Source organism: Gymnoscopelus microlampas, assembly GCF_963454915.1.
Source record: "Gymnoscopelus microlampas genome assembly, chromosome: 1".
NCBI classification, from domain to species: Eukaryota; Metazoa; Chordata; class Actinopteri; order Myctophiformes; family Myctophidae; genus Gymnoscopelus; species Gymnoscopelus microlampas.
This window is the reverse complement of record NC_139962.1, coordinates 27,453,081-27,471,263: the sequence shown is the minus strand read 5'-3', so window position 1 is coordinate 27,471,263 and position 18,183 is coordinate 27,453,081. Positions and strand designations below refer to the sequence as shown.

Sequence of the window (18,183 nt, the reverse complement as noted above, 5' to 3'; positions counted from 1 at the left end):
CATCACACCCCCCCCCCCCCCCCACACACACACACACACACACACAGTCACACACAGACACACACTGCAGAAATCCATTTATGAGATGAGAATGGAAGAGAGAACAAACCGGCTTTTCTTTTCATTAGACATCACAAATTTTCCAATTTGGGTGACCAGTAACTGGCGAAGCCGTCTACTTTAGGGAAGGGAAAAAAAGAAAGAAAGAAAGGAATTAGGATAGTGGCAGAGAAAGCGGGCCACTGTGTGTCGACATTCCAGATGTCCAAACGGCAGTTGTACCAACCCCAGTTCTTCTGGGCACTGAGGCTGCCAATGATGACCTCATGATGGCCAGGCCAAAAACTGTGGGCCATAGTTCTCCTGCCATGCAGTACAATAACCACCCCCCTCTCATAACCCATTCACTGTCTCCAGCCTCCCTGCCTTTTTCTGTTGCCTGCAAAATTACTCCATAATTAGCCATTGTTCTTGATTATTTGGCTCAGTTTGTAAGTGGGTTTTTATCCCCCATTTTCTTTCCTTTTTAGACCTTTGTGTTCCCTATACATCCATTGTGCATCTCTCTGGAAACTCGGTGATGCACTCCCCCACTTGTATTTGGCACCTCCAGCCTGTCCCATAGCTCGTTTTACTCGGAACGGCAAGAGATGTTATGCCTGATTTATACTTAGTTGTGCGCTGGTGTCTTGCACCAAAAATGGCCGGTCTACAAGCTCACAACGCGTCGCAGCGTTGATTTGTTGAATTGTGGCCCTTTGCTGTAAACTCTCAAGTGCACACAAGAAGTTATCGTTATAAATGACAGAACAGACCTGGCCTGAATAGTTCTTTGTTTACCATTTTCAGAAAAAAAAGGGGGGCCCCCATCTATATTTCATCTGTCACCGTTGCTTTTCTTTCCTTCCAACAATGCTTGATTGTTTCCATGAAAAATTCAGGTTCCACAGACAGGAGAATTCTGTATTATTATGTTCCTGCCAAATTCCGATCTCTGTTTTCCTTCCCTTGCACTCACAAAGGACTCATAACTTACTGTCAACTATGAGGCGAGCCACAAAGCTCCACTGTTGCTCAGCAAATAGGCTGTGTGTTGGTTGATGGCTTGACTGGCTGCGAAGTTTGCTTAACTGCAGCAGTAGCGACAGAAGTTACTTTGGGAACTCCACTCCCCAGAAGGCTGCAAGAGAGAGAGAGACAGAGAGAGAGAGAGACATTGAAAAGTAAAAAGAGGAGGAGTAACGAGGCAAAAACAAGTAGCTTTTCTTGTCTTTCAATCTTTTTTTCCTCAGGCAGTTGGTTGGCTGGTTGGATAAACAGGGTGTTGAGGTCTTGGATGAGCAGTTGCTGTCTTGTGGTTCACACTTTCTCTGAATGTTCGGCTCCCGGATGAAGGTCCGCCGCATCTCGGGGTCACCTACCATTACAGAGTGACGAGCGGCCGTAACAAAAGGACAGCACTAAACTATTGAACTCCACGTTTATGAGAATGAGTGAGTTGTGTGAGCTGCTGTGGATCCGGTGGATCTGAGAGGGTGTTACTCCGTCCAGCTTTGAGCTTGTGTCCCAGGGATCGGGAGGAGGGCCCGTGGCACAAGGGGACAGAGGAGGAGGAGGAGGAGGTGGTAACAAGGGATTCGATGTGTGAGTGTTCATCAAGCCTTCCTCAGTACAGTAGACAGACAGGGACACTTATACTGTAAGCATTCTCACACCTGTATCCGATCTCTGCCGTGCATGGGGGGGGCAAGGACACCAACCACGCTGTCAAAACTAATGCAGCTGCACAAGTGTTTTAAGCGGGATGCGAGGCAATTCCTCTAGCAGAATATTATTGCAAATAATTTACCCTGCAAAGTAATTATCAATGCTCTGCTCAATATGTAAAGTGCGCACTTCAGGCGGCTTGCTTAATTTGCTCTGGGTGGCTGTCTCCTTTGAGTGTGGGTTTTAGCTGTGGTCGCTGTGGCAGCTTCTAATAGAAAAAGGCATCAGGAGAGAGTGTGAAGTGGGGATGAAGTGGCACCATAATTGAGTTGACTTTTTTTGCAGGGGGAAGGTCAACATTTATGGAGGAACAATTTAAGTAAATTCATTTGGACAACTCTCCAGTCACTGTACAGTGGGCTACCTTGTTAGGATATCTGTATTTTCTCAGCCATTTACCATATTTTAATATCATTATGTATAATTACTTTGTTGACTGAGGTTTAAGAGATTTAAATCAATTTGTTGAATCACTGATATTGATATAGCAGGAAGGAATTGCCCCCCCCCCCCCCCCCCCCCCGAATCTAATTTGCTTTGTCTGTTTTTACAATATATTACTGTATATTAATAGCGTGAACATTGAAGGATCAAATTGAGAGTGTGTGCATGCATGCATGCCTGTGAGTGCGAACAGGAGGGTAGTGTGAGATATGTAGCCCCCTCGAGTTGATTATCCATCCAGGAGGCTGGGACATGCACAGCATGGCTCTGTCACAATGGAGGGTGATAATTTAATTGTGCTAAACGGTGGATACAGTGTCAATGCTTCTCCAGCTGGGACCCGTCAGGTAGTAATATCTCATTATGGCAGGTGAGGAACCCAGAGGAACCCTACGACAGCACCTGTTAGAACAGGAGGAACCCCTGAAGGGAAACACGCTCTCTCTCGCTCTCTCTCTCTCTCTTTCTCTCACTCTCTCACTCGCTCTCGCTCTGCTGCTGTGTGTCTCTGTCTTAGTGTCTCTTTTACAGATACACACACGCAGGCACATGTACAAACAGATGCCAACACACACTCTCGCGCACATACATGCACCTTTTCTGTCTCTCTCTCGCACTCGCGCACGCAACAGGCAGGCACGCACACACACAATGAATACACATAGATTTTTCTATTTTAAAAACGACACAATATTCAGCTTTTATGATTCATATTATATCCTCTCCTTAAACTCAAAATTCAAATAAATGATCAATTAGTCTTTACTTTATTTTTTTTATATTTCTACGTTTGTGTTCTATGTATATGTTGTCAGAGCATGACCCAGTGTGCGGACTTTATTCTTTTTGGATTCTGACCTCAGCCCAGCACCTGGTTTTTAGTGAGTGGATGTGCGTGCTTTATTGTTTGATTCTGCCTTGTCAGAGCAACATCGATTCGTAGCAGACCTGTACAGTGCAGAATAGTGACAACAGCTTTGTCAGCTTAATGCGTTTTTAAAAAAGGACTTCATGCTCTATGCCAGGTAACTCAGGATAGGTGGTGGTGGTGTGGAGTTACTTATCACCATTGTCTATAAAAGGTCAACAGTGTGTAAGAGCAGAGACGGCAGGCTGGAAGTCAGAGCTCGCAGCGATGGAAGGGGGGAAACAGGATAGCCACAGACACATGGCCCCCGCAGTCATGAGACCTTTAAGACGCACAGCACAACGCTCCTATAACACTCACCAATTAAACAGAGGGCTGTTGCGTGATGATGAAACATTATCGGTGGGAACAATTCATGACTCAAAGCATTCCGGGCCACATGAGCTCCCGCTCAACTCTTAATCCTGTAAATGTGAGCAATATTGTCCGCTATTTATAGATGACTTCTCCTGCGAACCCCCTCTTTCCTCTCTCCTTCCCTGCCTGGAGGTCTCCGAAGTCACTCATGGGGCTCAGGTTTTAAGAAAGCGAGCATTTCCGAACACGCGTATTGATTAGTTTGGTTTCTTAGCCGGTTAGTTGTCCATTGTTATTGTGCAACCAAGCATGAGGGGAGGATGGCTTGTCAAGGTTGCATGAGCGGCCTCTTCAGTTGGCCAGTTGTTCACTGCACGACATGCAATGCAGGCACATATTGGGCTTATTTTTCCGGTAAAACTGATTAGATTATTGATATGAATACACTATATTACTGTAGGAACGCACCAATACAGCATATACAGTTAACCACTTAAGCATTGCGACATCGACATGTTGTGAACTTGTAGATCTATTTTTGCTTATTTTAGAATTTCTTTGACAATTCTTTGTTAAGATGTGTAGACACAGGGTTTGCGTTATTTTGCTAATTCTGTTATAGAGAGGATGAAGGCCGACCCTGTAGAAAGAGTTCTTTAATCACAGAATGTTATACTAATCCACAGCTGAACCTTTCTGCCTGCTCCTCCTTATGTGTTTTTTCACGTTTGATCTGTACTTAATCATCGCGCCCACGCCACACATTAGCACTGTTCGACCCCATCGGAGTCTATGAGGAATAGAACGGCGTGCGGTTGCTCTCAGATATTTTTCTGAGAATTATTGGAGGGCTCCCTTTCAATAATACGAGGTAGTATTATATTGGGCTTGTCAGAGGTTGGGGGGTTGGGGGCAGCTGGGTTCCCTGCACTCTTTAGCTGCCTGAGCGCAGCCCCCTCACCCCCCCCCACCCCCACCAGTGCTGCTAATAAATTATTAACTCCTGCTGACAAATACTGTTACGGAGCCCGCCACAGATCTGTTGCATTCTTTAACAAGATTGCTGTAGACACATGTTACAGAGGCAATGGAGTCTCCTTCACTCGCTCTCTCTCTCACTCTTGGTCTCACTCTCTCAGCCTTCTCTCTCCCTTCCTCTTCCTCTCTCTCACGCCTCAGCAGTTTGACTGATGGCTGGAGACCAGAGTAAAAGTGCCTGGGAGACTGAATATTTTAGTGGTAAAATAATACCACTTGATTTACTGGGTAATACAAAAGAAATGCTTTGTTTCACTCTCACACTCCATTGAGGATGAGGTGCTACTGCTTCTGGTGGAGGCTTGGCCTTTTTGGGTGCATGAATAAAAAATGTGTTACAGATTCTGTACACAGCCCTACCCGCCCCCCCCCACCCCCCGCCCCACACACACACACACACACACACACACACACTCACACACACACACACACACACACGCACACACACGCACACACACGCACACACGCGCACACACGCGCACACACACACACACACACCCACGCCCACGCACACGCACACGCGCACACGCACACGCACACGCACACACATGCACGCACTCACAAACTTGCACGCTCTGTGTCACTCATGGCAGGGAGAGGCCCTGAACTTCATTCCGAATTTAGATTTTCAATTAACACTCCCCAATTCTGAGATAATTTTCTGTTTGATATAATTACAGGAAACAATTTAATGGCTGATTAAAATTGAGGGCTGAGCCCCACTAAAGAAAACAGCCGGTGACACATCCAGACAGACAGACAGACAGACAGACAGACAGACAGACAGACAGACAGACAGACAGACTTCTCTACCTGACTTGCTGGGTGTTGTTTGCACAGCTGCCGTGGCCCATGAGATTAACATGGGCCTGCCATTGTCCATGCCCCGCTTTTACCGCCCAAACTGAACTATGATTATGTGTGCACGCGTACACGCGTGTGTGTGTATAGAGACACACATCCACACCCGATGTGTGTTTAAATGTTCCATTTATTAATAATAATTCAAAACAATAGCATACAATAGAGACGGTAAAAGCAAGTCACCCCTGGTTCAGCTGATGGCGGGATGGAGCCACTGTCTGTCACACTGCCGTGGACAGACCAGGACAATGACACACATTGTAGTCGGTGGCAAAACATACAGTACACAGTCAAATCCACATGAACCACACGAACCCTAGCATCCCTGTTCTGGACATGTCATAATAGGTGAACGTTCAGCAAAAATGGCAGATCTACAAGCTCACAACGAATCAAAACGTGGCACATTGTGAGCTTGTATATCTGTAATTTGTACAGATAGATTTGGTTGTAGAGAGGGAAAAAGTAGGGTACCAAGTATAGAGCCCTGGGGACCCCTGTCAATGTATGTATATAGGGTTTAAGTGGTTTAAGCACTTTAAAAGTGTAAAAAGAATGAAAAAATGAACACTCCAGATTTTATTGTGTGCCATTAGTAGTCAATTCAATTCAATTCAATTATGCCTTACTGCTATGACACGCATTCTTATATTTCCAAAGCATTAATGACATACTCTCTCTCTCTCTCTCTCTCTCTGTCTGATGCACGCACGCACGCACGCACGCACGCACGCACGCACGCACGCACGAGCGAGCGAGCGAGCGCGCGCACACAAGCACACACACGCACACGCACACACACACACACACACACACACACACACACACACACACACACACACACACACACACACACACACACACACACACACACACACACACACACACACACACACACACACACACAATTGCATGCACTCTCTCACATTCTCGCTTCGTCTACAAGAGACGATGGTACAGTGCATTGTCATCGCCCGGTTTTTAATGTTTGATGTCCTGTAGATGAGATAAGTAAGCAGAACAAGGGTTCAGGGTGAAAGCGGATTAGGAGTTAAATACACTCTGGCTCCATCTCTCTCCCCACTTCACATCAGTAGGAAGGCCACATTATCCCCTTATTAATTTAATACCAAATGCATAATTAGATTTGCTGGCACAGTGTTTAATTTCATTCATTGTAGCGCACAGCGTGAGCGCTGCCTCATTAATTGTGAGAAAGCAGAATCGGTTGTATAAATTCCGTATGGAAAAGAATCACCTAGAAAAAGAAAAGAAAAAAAAGAGAGGGGAAAAAAAGGAAGTGCTGCTTAAAGTGGAATTAGCACGAGTTTCCTTTTGCACCTGCAATGTCAACTACAGTCTTCACTGTAATATTCATGAAAGCGTGAGACATATTTGTGAATTCAGTCCCCCCCACTGTTGGGTCTTGATTTCCAAGTTGCTTAAGTAGGATTTATTGGCCTGAGGAAATGCTGTCGTCTGTCACGCAGAAAAAAAGGCTAATAATTTGCTAATTTGACTTGTGGAAAGAAAAGAGGGAACGCTATTATTTGATCAGGGTGCTTTGGAGTGAATTCAATCAATGCTCATAATATAATAAGATGACAGAAGTGCGAAATCAATTTCAACACGAATGATGACGTTGATTGATTCTGTGGCTTACAGAAGAATGTTGTCAGGAGTCTGCTTGCAAATGTGTGTGTGCCACGCTTGTACCCATTCAGTGAGCAGCTCAGTAGAGTTGTAGGATTTTAACTGTCTGTTGGTGACCTTCTGCCTGACTGACCGACTGACTGCGTGGAGGTGTGAGCCAGGCACCAGGCACGGTTCCAGTGCCACATCAAGCCATTTATATTAAACAAAGGATTAGGGACCCTGTGGCATACACCTAACCCTGCAGACCATCTCTCCATAGGCTGCACAGCACAATCCGGAGTGTTCAGCCCTATTTTCATTATTATTATTTCTTAATTAAAAAATAAATACATAAAAGAATGGCCAATATACAAGCTCACAATGTATTCCAGATGTTACACATTGTGCAGAGCTTGCATTGCATTGGAATCTTTTTTTGTTTTTGAACATTTACGCCTATGACCACATACCTAAAATAGGGATGCCGCCATGGTTATAAAGTCGTATTGATTGAACTCAGTTTGATTAACACTGTGTGTATTTTGCTTTGTGCCGCACCACTCTCCTCTGATATTACTGTCTCACCATTCTCATCACCCTATAAATGACCATGAACACCAACGTCAGTGCAAGTACTGATATCTACTGAAATGCGGAAGTCATTGTGCTCGGCTTTAGCGTTCCGTATAGAGGACGATCGTACGCAGACATCATGTCTTGCTACATTAATACGATTTGAAGTTTGCAATTGGTGACACTCTGCCTCTTGTTGTCGCCCTCACAGCAGAATAATGTCTTCCAAGCAAGCCACATCGCCGTTCGCCTCCGTCACCGATGGGGAGGATATGATGACCCAGGAGCACCTGAGCTGGGACAAGGAGGAGAGCGCGGAGGCCCACGGTACCCCACAGCTGCCGCTGCATAGCCTGCTGCACGGCAAAGCCCACCCAGACGAGATGCAGCCCCTTAGCAGCGTTCCACCTGAGACCGACTGGGACAGCCTGGTGTCAGCACAGCAGCGCATGGTGAGAGAATGAGACATACACACACACCACACAAACACACGCACGCAAGCACGCACGCACGCGCACGCACGCACGCACGCACGCACGCACGCACGCACGCACGCACGCACGCACGCACGCACGCACGCACGCACGCACACACACACACACACACACACACACACACACACACACACACACACACACACACACACACACACACACACACTGAACCATTAATGAGTAATATATGACTATTGGAGATTATAAGAATTGCATTTGCCTTAGTGTAGTATAGTCTCGCCGCTGTAAATACCAGACATGCCACAGGAAGTTTACTAAAGGTCTGTGCTCAGATGTTCTCAGTGGTTAGTTTGACCTCAGACAATGTCATGTATTTTCTATTTATCATACAGTACACATATCAGTTGTAGCTACGCGTCACTCTTGCCACTGAGAGTGAGTAACACACGCACGCACGCACGCACGCACACACACACACACACACACACACACACACACACTCACACACACACATATGCGTCACAGTGGCAGTGTGAAGGACAGTCACAACAGAGACCTCATAACAATCTGATGAAGACTTTATGATCATGTGTTCTGCCAAGCGCTTGGCTTTGATGTGTGAGACCTCCACATTCACAAATGTCATCCCACCTACCACGCACACACACACACACACACACACACACACACACACACACACACACACACGCACACACACACACACACACCACTCTTCAATTTGTTTTAATCAGTAGGTTTACTCAAAGCACTTTATCTTGTACAGTAACTTTTTATTTTTTATTTTAACAAAATAATATTTAGGTTGGTTCATTCAACTGCTTCACTCTTGTTCACACTGTAGCATTCACTGGTACTTTAAATATAACTTTTATTAGCAAGATTGTAAGAATTATAAGATATAAGATATAAAATATAGTGTATCCTGTAATTACTACAAAAATACTGGGAGCAATTGCAGTGAAATCCAAAAAATAAATAAGAATTATTGTTATTTATTGTTTGTTTTATACAAAACCTAAACATTTGTTATTGTGCATTTTGGGATTATTTATTAGCTAAATGGCTTTTATCTACTAAATATGTAGACATTCCCTCAAGTTGAAATAGTTTGTGATAGGAAATGACACAATTCATTCAAATGAATGTATTTTATGGCAATGAATGATTCAGAAATTATTAAATACAATTAATTCATTATTATATTCTGTAAAAGGAATATGAAACAAAAATAACGCACATCCTCTGTCTTTGGTGCTGAGCCAAGCTGCAAAAGCATCAAAATCATATAGCAAAAGGAAGGGCTCGCAACTCACTTTACATGCTCCAAAACGTTAATAAACAGCAGCTGCTGTTTATTAAAGTTTTGGAGCATCTAAAGTCAGTTACGAGCCCTTCCTTTTGCTACTTGAATAAAAATACTCACGGAGGCCAAACTCTTCACATTCAGAGATCTTCACAGTAAAATCGAGTGCTCGAAACTGAGTCCCGCGCAAGCACCTTTTTTTTCTTTTTTACTGTTGAGCTATTAAGGGAGAACACGTTTGGGATGACTAGTTGTTTCCACTTCACTTTTATGCAGTAACTCTTGTCAACCAGTAGTGGTCCTACTGTAAATGTCTCAATGGAAGAGCCGGGAACACAGTTGTGTTATATCGTATGAACATACCTAGGAGTGGCCAAACCCCATGTTTGAACCCTCTGTCCAGAAGCACTGTGGGTTTCAGCTGGACTACACTGTCACACACTCCACCGACAGATATTATTAGTCTAAAACGAGGTCCTAATTCACAGATTATGTTAACCACATGGAACCCCATAGCGTCCCTTTTCTGAGATTCTATTTTCGGTGAGGAGATTGTGGTGTAGAGGGCAAAAAGGAGCGTACCTAATATAGAGCCCTGGGGGACCCAGGTCAACTCAGCATATAGGGCTTAAGTGGTGAATGTCATGTTGAAAATACTAAAGTGAAACATCACGGAGGGAACTGAACGCTGCCTTATCTCTTGGCTTCTCTGCGGGCAACATTCTTGTTGTCATTAATAAAACATGCCCTGTCCGCAGTATGCATGTGTTGTTGTTCTTGTTGTTGTGTATATAGGATATACATCTGTAGCCAGACCCCAGACGAAGTGAGTGCAGGGGGGGGGGGTACTTTGATGTGAGCTGAGGGAAGAAGAGCAGAGGCACTTGTGGGGGCGATAGACAGAGGAGGCAGGTGGTTGTCTGTGACAGACGGGCCCGTGGTAAAGAGACCCAGAGGGCCTCTGAAGTAGCTCTGCACAGGGCCGCCCAGACGCTCAACACCTCGCTAGCACTCTCACACACACGCACACACACGCGCACACACACACACACACACACACACACACACACACACACACACACACACACACACACACACACACACACACACACACACACACACACACACACACACACACACACACACACACACACACACGCATGCATGCATGCACGCATGTGTACAAACACACTCACACATACAGCACTTGCACCCACTCACGCACACAATTACATATGCATGCACTAACACATGCACATGCTCATGCGGGTGTACATGCAGGTGTGCACACGCACATGCAGGTGTGCACACGCATGCACACACACACACACACACACACACACACACACACACACACACACACACACACACACACACACACACACACACACACACACACACACACACACACACACAGTGAATGAACTGAACATAGTTATTACCAGTTGTTACAACCTAGTGTAGAACCAGGTTGTAATCTGGTTAAATATTTCAAAAAGTATTAAACATAATGTGGGAACAAAATAGTGGAGGCACTGTACTTCTGTGGCCTGCTGGTATTGTACAAAGAAATGTGGCACTGATCAGTCCAGTGGTTTGCGGGATTAGCTCTGGACGCACAGACAGTCGGCTCTGAGGAGCAATGGTGTAGTGTAAAAATATACTGTATATGATGAAAACTAGTTGTTTGCTAGTTAAATGAACACAGATGATTTTACTTTGAACCTCGAAAACAGACCCAAGTAAACAAGGTTATAAGTCATGGAGCTGACCTTGAGAAGGTTAAACAAGGCCTGCAGTTGGATTTCAGCCATGATGGGTTCTTTGATGATTCTACTTGAGCTCAAAGGTCATATCTCTACACGTATTGTTACCTCTCACTTTGATCATCATACTGACAATATCTGTTGATACAGGAGTGGGAGTTAAAAGGGTAAACGTTGTGCCAACGTCCTTGAGTTTGCAATATTTTTTATAAAGCACCCGAGATAGAAGGAATCTGGAAACAGTAACACACAGAGAGAGAGAGAGAGAGAGAGAGAGAGAGAGAGAGAGAGAGAGAGAGAGAGAGAGAGAGAGAGAGAGAGAGAGAGAGAGAGAGAGAGAGAGAGAGAGAGAGAGAGAGAGAGAGAGAGAGAGAGAGAGAGAGGGGAGACAGAGACAGATAGAGTGAGAGAGACAGAAAGAGAAAGAGAAAGAGAGACAGAGAGAGAGAGAGAGAGAGAGAGAGAGATGAGAGAGGAATGGGGGGGCATAAGGCAAAAGGAATGAGAGAGTGTTGCGTTTGCTGATTACCTGACTCCACTGCTGTGCCATGCGTCTGTGTGGGCTGTGCCCTGAACCTGTGCCAGCTGATTAACCCAGCTCCGCTCCACTCCCCACAAGCACTCTCCACTGTCTCTGCCACGCCGCATAATCAACCAGCCCAGCCCTGCCCTGGGCTGGGCTGGGCTGGATGGTGCAGAGCAGGCCGCTTGCTCGTGCAACCCTGGTCCTTGGTACGGTAAAATCTGTAGTGTTAACCACTTTCAACCTGGCGTCCATATTTTGGGCTTGTCATTATTGGGAAAACGTTTTTTTAATGTTCAAACATTTCAAGATTATTCATAAATAGCTGATCTACAAGCTCGGCGATGTTCGCTCAACATGGCTATGTTCGCTCAACACCATCGTATGAGAGTATAATATAGGTTAATTTAACTCTGAAAATGTAAAAAATAAACCAAAATGATCCTTTTACGTCCATTGGGTACATTTGAACGTGTGTTACTGTCTGGTCCACATTCACCACCACGGAGAGACGCATGGGCGTCAACATTTTCGGAACCTTTTATTGCATTTATTTATTTATTTATTCAAGAATGTCAGTGTCTCTTTGGAGCCAGCGCTCTCCTTCCCAGACATCATTTTATCACTCTTCCTTGCTGTATAACACTCTCTTGTTATGCCGTTGTTGATAACACGTATATTTCTTTCTATGAGAGGGCATACGTGCACACATTTATTCTCTTTTTTTCCCCTGGTTAACGAGAGTATTGTCTGTGCTCTTAAATTAAAAAAAAGTATTCTGTGGTTAAAAACAAAGCTTCAGCTTCTGGCTGGATAGTTAACCTTCTGCTTTCTCAGACTCTACAAACCATAATTAACACTAACTTCTGTCTGACACCCCACCCCCCCTCGGCCCATGTGCAGACGACACTCCATTTCACCCTTTTTCTCTCTCTTCTTCCTCTCTCTCTCTCAAGTGCGCGTGCACGCATGCTTCTTGCTCACACTCTGGCTCACTGTCAAGCTCCCTCCCTCTATCACTCTCATCCTGAAACTCACTCCCATTCTTCTCCCCGTTTCCTGCATGTTCTGGCTTTGTGCACAGGGAGCACTCAGCCCGTCAGCCGGAGACAGGACCCTTTAGTTAAATACTAAACCACACACAGGTGGGACCGAAAAACAACAACAGTTCGAGACAGGCCGCAGATTTACAACGGCCCCAGGCACTCAGCTGAGAATAGGTCTCCACTAGAAAATGAACAAATTACACAGCAGTCACCCCAACACAAATGCAACACTCCAAAGCAATTTGAGAAATTACAGTAGGGAGGGCTTCTCTGTGTAGTCTCTTCGCAGATGAAAAGTAGAGCCTGAGCACGTTATGGCTGTTCCCTATGAAAGTATACCTCATCATTTCATCTCAATTTTCACAACTCATTTACCAGAAATGGGGAGCTCTGTTTGAGATATATAGGAATCTGTCGTGCACCCCGTAAAGTGAGAGGAGTCGTTTCACGTGGCCCAAATTGTTGAGAGAAGAGAGAGAAAAAAAACAACTATCACTGCAATGTAAATGAAAAGACTGTCAGGAGCGCAGCGGCGCTCGCCGTTTAACACCAATCCCCTCTGCTGTCGTCACCCCTCCTGTCTTTTTGTTTTCTTACAGGAGTCTGACAGCAATAAAGTATGCTCCCTGTACTCCTTCCGGAATAATTCCACCTCCCCGCACAAGCCTGAGGAGGGGGCCCGGGAGCGCAGTGACCTGCTGAGCGGATCGGCGTTCGGAACCCCCGAGCGTCGCAAAGGAAGCCTGGCAGACGTAGTAGACACTCTGAAGCAGAAGAAGCTTGAGGAGATGACAAAGACAGAGCAAGACGGTATGTCTCCCTTTTCCCTGAGTGTCTGTGTCTGTGTGTGTGTGTGTGTGTGTGTGTAAGGCCGGAGTCCCTGAATCGGTGTGAAGTAGATAATACTCAGACCTACACCAACCTGTGTCTTTGATGGTTTTTATTTACTAACACAAATACAAACCAGCAGCCAATCGTGCTGCTAAGCGGCCAGTCAACTACTATCTTAGTCAACAACGATCCTGCCAGTAGGCTCACATAATAATATCACAGCGCTGAAGGCATGGAAAACCTAACAGTGTGTGTGTGTGTGTGTGTGTGTGTGTGTGTGTGTGTGTGTGTGTGTGTGTGTGTGTGTGTGTGTGTGTGTGTGTGTGTGTGTGTGTGTGTGTGTGTGTGTGTGTGTGTGTTTACTGTAAGTTGTGTGTCAGTATGGTATGTTGTCTGTTTGGGGCCTAAAGTTATTAAACTTATAGTTTGCCGTATGACTGTGTCACGCAACAAAAAGAACATATTTTCCAACTTCTTTTGGATGAAAATTCGTCATTTTGAGTGAGCAATGTGGTCGTATGACGCAGGATAAATGAGAGTATGAATGCCTTTTTCCTCAAACAGACTCACACTTTCAAAACTTTATGCGTCTCTCTTGTCTTTCTTGCTTCCTGTCTGTCTACTTTTCTCTTGTATCTCTCTTTCTCTTTCTTTCTTTCTTCTCTCTCTCTCTCTCTCTATGCACACACATAACACGCGGGCGCACACACACATTGAGCTGGGAAGACTGACGTTACAGTGTTTCCAGTTTGTTCTGAACCTCGTCCAGTGTGACAAGGTGTGGGTGGCACGACACCTCAACATAAGTGTGGTCTCCTGTCTGTGCCAAGGCAAACTCCCAGACTATAAAACACATAGGGCTGACCTCACGCCAGGAACATTACCTCTTTATTCTGCTCCACAGAAAACTCTTCACTCACTGCAGCTATTCGTCAAAGTCAGCCACGCGCAAACAACTAACGTCCTCCTGTTGGACCGTACCTGCCCCGCTCACGTTAACCACTTAAGCCCTATATGCTTTGTTGCACGGCGGGTTGTCTGACGGATAGCGGAAATACCCGATCTGCAAGCTCAGAATATTCAGATTGCTATTTCGATTTTTTTTTATTAAATCGCCAAAAAATGTCTAAAAAGAAATTCTGAAAAAAAATTGAAACCTTTTGAACATTTTTGATTGACTTCACTTATAAGGTGCCCAAAATAGGGACGCCAGTCATCATATTCGACCCGCCCTGAGCATTTAATATTTCCCTACAGTACGCCGTGGAGGATTCCCCTCCCTGCGATAAGGCGGTTATGTCTGTGTCACATAACTGCACCCCGTATCGCCCTGCTTCTCTCCCCAACTCTCCCCCCACAGCCTGCAGTCTATCAAGAGTACAGCGGAAAAACAAATATTTGAGAGAGCCGCTGAAACATATCCCCCATTCTTAATTAGGGCTGTAGTAATATAACTACATCCAATCAAATATTAGACCCCCTCGGGAATACTTGTGTCTCATTGGGTATCTGGGGAGCTCTTAGCTTAAGTACTTCATCAGATGAATAAATTAGACCTCTGTTAGCCTTAAAAAATAATTTCCCACTTTTTTTTTGTGTTCATTCGGTGGTCTGTCTTTGTATCAGCTTTGCTTTGAGTATTGTGGTGCTACTCCTCGGATAATTGTTTATCTCCCTTTTAGCTTATCCACTGTCTGCTAATGGAATTCCGATCATCTGTGGTGAAATAATGGACTTGTGAAATGTGCTCATATCATGCACAGATTCCAGAATGCCACATGAGCTAGTTTGAGAATGAATGTATTATTATTATTTATTTTTCATAACTGAACATTTCATTCATTACCTATGTTAAGACATTTCAGGGTAGATGTCTTTAAGTTTTCATTTTTATTGTCAACATTGTTGTTTTTTGTTAGTTTTGATTAGTTGTAGCATTAGTAGTTATTCGTTTTTGCAATGTTAAAAAATGCATACTTTACCAATCAATGTCACCTCAGTTTTGATTCCTTCACAATAATGAGCTTTGATCTTCACTTGGGAATATTTCTTACCTTCCCCTTGTTTCTGGCAGGGCTGATTTCCAAAGCAAGCTTGTCAGAGCCCTCCGTGGCGAAGGCGGGCGTTATGGTAATGAGACCCAGCTGGTGAAGGCCGGTTGTTGCAGTAATTTAAATGTGTAGTGCAGCTTGTAATCCAGGGCCGTATGTTAGTGCAGGGAGGAGAGGGTGCTCTGGAGTGCCATACAGCTGTTTTAATCTCCTGTTAATAATAGAGACTCAGTCTGCCTCATGCCCCGTGTATCACCGCCACCAAAATAAATTCCCTTGTTGGAGGAAATTGGTTTCCGAGCAGGGAACACTAGCAAGACAAGAGGCTCACAAAGTTCAATGTTCTCCCTAAGCTGCATGAACAGAGAGAGACACTGTCCTTAAGGGCACTATAGAGAGCTGCAGCAGGGCTGAGATCAGTGCTTACTGTAGGGACACAGGTTAGCAACTGGCACAAGACACGTCTAATGCTACCCCATTTTCTTTTCTTAGGATGTATTATCGTATGTCTTTCTTTATGGCAACAGGCCACAATTGGAAAGGGCAGAATTCAACCTGTGCAAAGAACGTCCAAGGAGGTTGGAAAGGCCATTTGTTGCCTTAATGACTTAGCTAATGTGAGACAAAGAGCGGATGAGCTAAATATATCACTTATCTAAGCATGATATTACTGGGACAACTGTTGTGTCTAATCTTGCTGCTTTGGTGCCTGGGTAGCTGGGATCATTGCAGTCCTCAGAGGCGGTTTACCATCTGCTGTCATTCTTCTCCGGGCTCCCTGGCCTGGTCAGGAGAGCTCATTGTGCTGATGGACTGAAGGATGAAAGGGACAGAGGGCTCAGGGGCTAGAGGGCATACGAATGCTAGCAGAATCTGGCACGCTCTTTACACAGTGCATTACCGTGCAATTGAATGTGTTGTGAAATCCCACTTAATTGGTGTAGCATTTACAGTGTGTGTGTGTGTGTGTGTGTGTGTGTGTGTGTGTGTGTGTGTGTGTGTGTGTGTGTGTGTGTGTGTGTGTGTGTGTGTGTGTGTGTGTGTGTGTGTGTGTGTGTGTGTGTGTGTGTGTGTGTGTGTGTGTGTGTTGTGCGCGCGCGTGCGTATGTGTTTGTTTTTCATGAAACATGTTATTGATTATGTGTGGGGTTATTATTATGATTATGAATATGATGATGATGATGATTATTATTGTTATTACTACTAATAATAGTGTAAGTACTACCACCACTACCAGGTGTAATTTAACTAATTTTAATTGATTGGATTGAAAATCCAGGAAATGTGATATGTACAGTGCTAAGTCTGAACCATAGTGGCAATACTCAGTGCTTCAGATCACTATGTCTTTATCTCCCTAGTCTCGACCCTTTTACCCATCCATTTCTCCATTCTTGCAGTCCATTCCTGGTCCTTAACCACATTAACCTTGGCATCCCTCTTTTTATTCAAAATGTATAAAAAATAGTAATAATATTTTCAAATAATTTTCAAAAATAGTGAAAACTGCTGATTTACAAGCTCACAGTGTGTCGTGATGCGATGCGTTGTGAGCTTGTAGATCAGCTATTTCCTGACGGCATCATCGTACGACGATGTATAAAACAGAGCTTAAGTGGTTAAAGTGCTTTAAGTGCTTGTGACTGTGCTAATGAATGAAAATGCCCTCCCAGCAGCGAGCGCCACATTTAGCTGAATAGTCACCTTTGCTGTAAAAGCTCTATTAGGCCCAGTTGCTGGCAGGGGTAACGATTGTGCCCCATGTTTATTTACTAGGTATTGTAAATGCATTATTTATGGATAAGTCTCTGGACAGCACTTGTCAAGAGTTAAAAATGTCAGTATACGGTATTAGTGGAAAAAGAAAAATAGCCACCATTATAAAAATCCAAGGTGACCTTGCTTTGATTTACATGCAATTAGAACAGCTTTATATAATGCACTAAAGTATGAATCAATACCGAGCAAGTCAACACAGAAATACTTTGTGTGTTGGGTCTTTATGATCGTCCCCAAGACAAGGACGGCGATTGGGTTTTAGCTACTGTACGTGTCTTGGCTTTTAGAGTTTTTACTTTGGGCTCAGTAGCTACTTGTTGAGTCCTTGTCAGTAGCAAGTAACATTGAATTTGATCATGTGGTTTATGAATTCCTCTTGCATCTTTGTGTTGATGTATTAAGTGGCACACTGGGATGCAGTGTTATTTTTCATCATATTTCACAATGCATATTCTTAGAATGAGGTGTGGGGATCAAATACATAATACGTACTGTAATACATAATTAATTAAACGGCTGAAAGATATGCAAAGACGCGTACATGCGCCAGTATACAGTCCGTTGCTCAAACCCACAGACACACACACAGACACATGCAGACACACACTCACGCATACACGCGAGCGCGCGCACACACACACACACACACACACACACACACACACACACACACACACACACACACACACACACACACACACACACACACACACACACACACACACACACACACACACACACACACATTGAATTGGTGATTATTCAAGATTCAAATAATTAGGTTAACTGGTAACACAACAAATATACACCATGTCCCTCATTTCTCTTGTTGAGAATGGTAGGCATTGTACTGTGATGCAGA

The 18,183-nt window shown here is 44.5% G+C and overlaps 1 protein-coding gene across 11 annotated transcripts in view; it reads left to right on the top strand.

Moving 5' to 3' along the window:
* sox6 (SRY-box transcription factor 6) overlaps positions 1-18,183 on the top strand; it is a 175,420-nt gene that overhangs the window by 54,497 nt on the left and 102,740 nt on the right. For 6 of the 11 annotated variants that reach the window (XM_084063620.1, XM_084063621.1, XM_084063624.1 and 3 more), the window contains 2 exons: positions 7,758-7,998; positions 13,260-13,470. In XM_084063620.1, coding sequence (XP_083919746.1) covers positions 7,758-7,998; positions 13,260-13,470 — 452 coding nt within the window. Of the gene's footprint in view, positions 1-1,316; positions 1,700-7,757; positions 7,999-13,259; positions 13,471-18,183 lie in introns of those variants that run through there. The other 5 variants (XM_084063623.1, XM_084063618.1, XM_084063622.1 and 2 more) reach the window with 1 other exon arrangement.